Here is a 3,554-nt window from a genome sequence, read left to right on the forward strand (position 1 = left end):
GGGCTATGGGGCTGGGAGGTGTCACAGGTTCTATATGGGGCTGGGGGAGGGTATGTGGGGCTGGCAGGGGGCATACAGGATCCATATGGGGCTTGGGTGGTCTTTATGGCGCTGGGGAGAGGCTGTATGGCCCTGGGAGGCGTATAATAGGGTCTCTGTGGGGCTGAGGGGGATGTGGATCTGTGTGAAGGAACGTGGGGCTGGGAGGGGTGTTATAGTGTCTATATGGAGCTGGGGAGGGTGTTACAGGGTCTATATGGTGTTTGTTGGGGAGCACTGCGAGGCTGGGAGGGGCAGTTATGGGGGCTCTATAGGACTGGGGTGGTCTATATGGAGGATGTGTGTGGGGTAAAGGTCTCTGTGGAGCTGGGGGTGCCTATAGGAACTCAGGTGAGTTTATATGGTTGGAGGGGCACCTATAGGGTCTGTATGGCCCAGGGGACCATGCATAGGGTTTTTCTGGGGCTGAGGGGAGTTATGGGGCATCTCTGGGGGAGGGAGTGTCTCTCGGAGGTCAGGGGGTCTCTATGGGGTCCCTTTGCCCAGGCCCTACCCAACCCGGGGCTGCGGGAGCTGCTGCGGCTTGTCCAGCGCCGTGACGCCTTTGTGGAGGCCCAGATCCGGCGGCACCAGGTGGGGGGCAACCAGGGATCAGGAGGGGTTTCGTGGGAATAAGGTGTTGGGGGGAGAATGAGGGGTTGTGGAGCAGAAACCAGGGGTTTGGGGATCCCAGGGGTTTTGGGGATACCTGTGGGTCTGGGGATTCCCAGGGTTTTGGGAGGACCTGCATTTTTGGGGTGACCCAAGGGATTAGGGGGACCTAGAGGGTCTTGGAGGAACACCAGGGGTTCGGGGGGAGCCAGAGCTTTGGGGGGAGCCAGAGCTTTGGGAGGGACCCCCATGTTTGGGGGCAACAAGGGGTCAGGGGAACACCCACAACACGTGTCCCCCCTTCCCCAGGAGTGTCCCTCCCCCCCCTCAGACACAGTTTTGGGGGCGCTGCTGGGGCGTGATCCCGGAGTGCAGGGGGCTCCCCTGAGCCCCCTCCGGCTGCACATGGCGCTGGTTGACCTGTTCATCGGGGGCACCGAGACGACAGCGGCTGCACTGGGCTGGGCTGTGGCCTTCCTGCTGCACCGCCCTGAGGTGACACACATGTCACACATGTCACAGCCATGTGACACATGTCACAACCATGTCCAAGCCCCAATGCATGTCCCTGGGTGGGTCACATGTGTCCCATGTGTACCTTGTGGCCACCACTGTCCTCTAGGCCTGAGATGCCACACACATATCACAGCCGTGTCACAGCTGTGTCTGTGTCCCTATGTGGTTCCTTGGTTTGGGGTTTCCATGGAGGGGCGGCTTAGGATCTGGGGAGGGAGAGTCCCAAGGGGCAGGTCTGGGGGTTCAGGGGTCTCTGATGTTTGGTGGGGGCATCTCCAAGGCAGAGGGAGAGGCAGGTTTGGAGGTGGGGTCTGGAGGTTCCAGGGCAGGTTTGGGGGCTTGGGCAGGGCCTGGGGGCTTGTGGGGTCCCCAAGACTGAGAGAGGGGCAGGTTTGGGAACATTTTGGGGTCACAGGAGCAGGTTTGGGGGGTCTGGGGGTTCATGGGGATCCCCGAAGCAGGGGGAGGCTTTGGAGGACTTGGAGTCCCAGGGACAAGTTTGAGAGGGTCTGGGGTTCAGGAGGGTCCCTCTGTCACCCCATTGCCACTGGGTGCCCCCTCCCTCAACACCCTGTGACAGACATGACACACCTGTGCACACCTGTGTCTCACCTGTGCAGCTGCAGGCGCGGCTGCGGGCGGAGCTCAGGGGGCTACAGGGTCCCCCCGGGCCAGGGGACACGGGACGCCTGCCCCTCCTTCAGGCCACCGTCAGTGAGACCCTGCGGCTGCGGCCTCCCGCACCCCTGGGGCTGCCTCACTGTGCCCTGCGCCACACCAGGTACAGACCAGTACAGGATGAGAATGGCCAGTGTAAGGAGGGGGGCTGGGAGGAACCACTACAGACAAGTAGGGACCACTTGACATCATCAATAGGGTCCAGGAGAACCCAGTAGGGCCCAGTAGACCCCAGTAAGTCCCAGTAGGACCCACTAGACCACAGCAGAGCCCAGTAAGACCCATTAGGTCCCAGTATGGCCCCAGTAGACCCAAACAGATCCATCAGGTCCCTGTTACTCTCAGCAGGGCCCAGAAGGGCCCAGTAGACCCCAGCAGGGCCCCAGTAAACCCCAGTAGATGCCAATAGACCAGTATGGCTCAGTAAGTCCTTTTAGGGCCCAGTAGGTCCCAGTAAGTCCCAGTAGGGCCCAGGGGAATCCAGTCAGGACCAGTATGGATGAGGGGGAACTGGGAGGAATCACTACATACCAATAGGGACTACTCAGCGTCACCAGTAGAGTCCAGGAGAATCCAGTAAATCCCAGTAGAACCTAGCAGACCCCAGCAGAACCTAGTAAATCCCAGTAGATCCCAGTACCGCCCAGTAGACCCCAATAAATTCTAGTAAGACCCATCAGGTCTCAGTACGGCCCCAGTAGGCCCCAGTATGACCCCAGTACGTCCCAGTAGGCCCCAATTGGTCCCAGCAGACTGCAGTAGACCCTAAGAGACACCCAGTAGATCCCAGTAGTCCCCATCAGAGCCCAGAAGATTCCAGCAGAAGGTCCCAGTAAGGCCCCAGTAAGTCTGAATGTGGCCCCATTAGACCTCAATAAGCATCCAGTAACCCCCAAAGAGTACCAGTAGACCCCAGAGAACCCCAGTATAGCCCCAGCAGGTCTCTGTATGACCCCAGTAGACCCCAATAGACACTCAAGAGCTCCCAGTAGCCCCTAGCAGATTCCAGTATGGACCCTGTAGACATCCAGTAGATCCCAGAGAGCCCCAGTATAGCCCCAGCATAGCCCCAGCAGGTCCCTGTGTGGCCTCAGTAGGTTCCACTATGGCACCAGCAGGTCCCAGTATGGCCCCAGTAGCTCTCAGTAGCCCTCAGCAAAGCCCCCAGCAGATCTCAGTCCATCTCAGTGACCCCCTGTCCCCCCCAGCCTCGGAGGGCTCCCCATAGTGGCTGGCACCATCCTGGTCCCCAACCTGCTGGCAGCCCAGCAGGACCCTGTCATCTGGCAGCAACCCGAGGCCTTCCTGCCTGGTACGTGGGTACCCCTGCACCCCCGGGGCCCTTCCAAAACCCTGGGGTTCTCCACCTGAACCGCTATCCCCTCCCAGTCCCCTTATCCCCTGGGTCCAGTCCAAAAACCTAGGGCCTCCTGCAAACATGTGGGTCCTCCATCCCCCTGGGTTCTCCCCATACATCTGGGTACTCTCCAAAACCTGTGGGTCCTCCTGGTTCCCCCCGAGCCCCCGGGACTTCCCTCAGGTGTCTGACCCCTCCCCAAACATGTGGGTTTCCCCTGACCCCCTTGGGTCATCCTCCAAACCCCTGTGCCCTTGTCCTGAACCCTGGGGTTCCTTCCAGATCTGTGGGTCCACCCCAAACTCCTGGATCCTCCCATCCTCCCGGACTCCCCCCCAAACCTGTGTGTCTC

The 3,554-nt window shown here is 60.3% G+C and overlaps 1 protein-coding gene across 1 annotated transcript in view; it reads left to right on the forward strand.

Annotated features, from left to right (window-relative positions):
* Positions 1-3,529, forward strand: part of LOC103761271 (steroid 21-hydroxylase-like) — a 26,538-nt gene extending 23,009 nt beyond the window's left edge. Inside the window, exons 7-10 of the mRNA XM_029963980.1 lie at positions 547-633; positions 961-1,146; positions 1,788-1,948; positions 3,054-3,529. Coding sequence (XP_029819840.1) covers positions 547-633; positions 961-1,146; positions 1,788-1,948; positions 3,054-3,216 — 597 coding nt within the window. The 3' untranslated portion in view covers positions 3,217-3,529. The remainder of the gene's footprint in view (positions 1-546; positions 634-960; positions 1,147-1,787; positions 1,949-3,053) is intronic.
* Positions 3,530-3,554: the final 25 nt, after the last annotated feature.

The sequence above is a fragment of the Manacus vitellinus genome, unplaced genomic scaffold, assembly GCF_001715985.3.
Source record: "Manacus vitellinus isolate BGI_N305 unplaced genomic scaffold, ASM171598v3 scaffold_105_pilon, whole genome shotgun sequence".
Taxonomy (NCBI): Eukaryota; Metazoa; Chordata; class Aves; order Passeriformes; family Pipridae; genus Manacus; species Manacus vitellinus.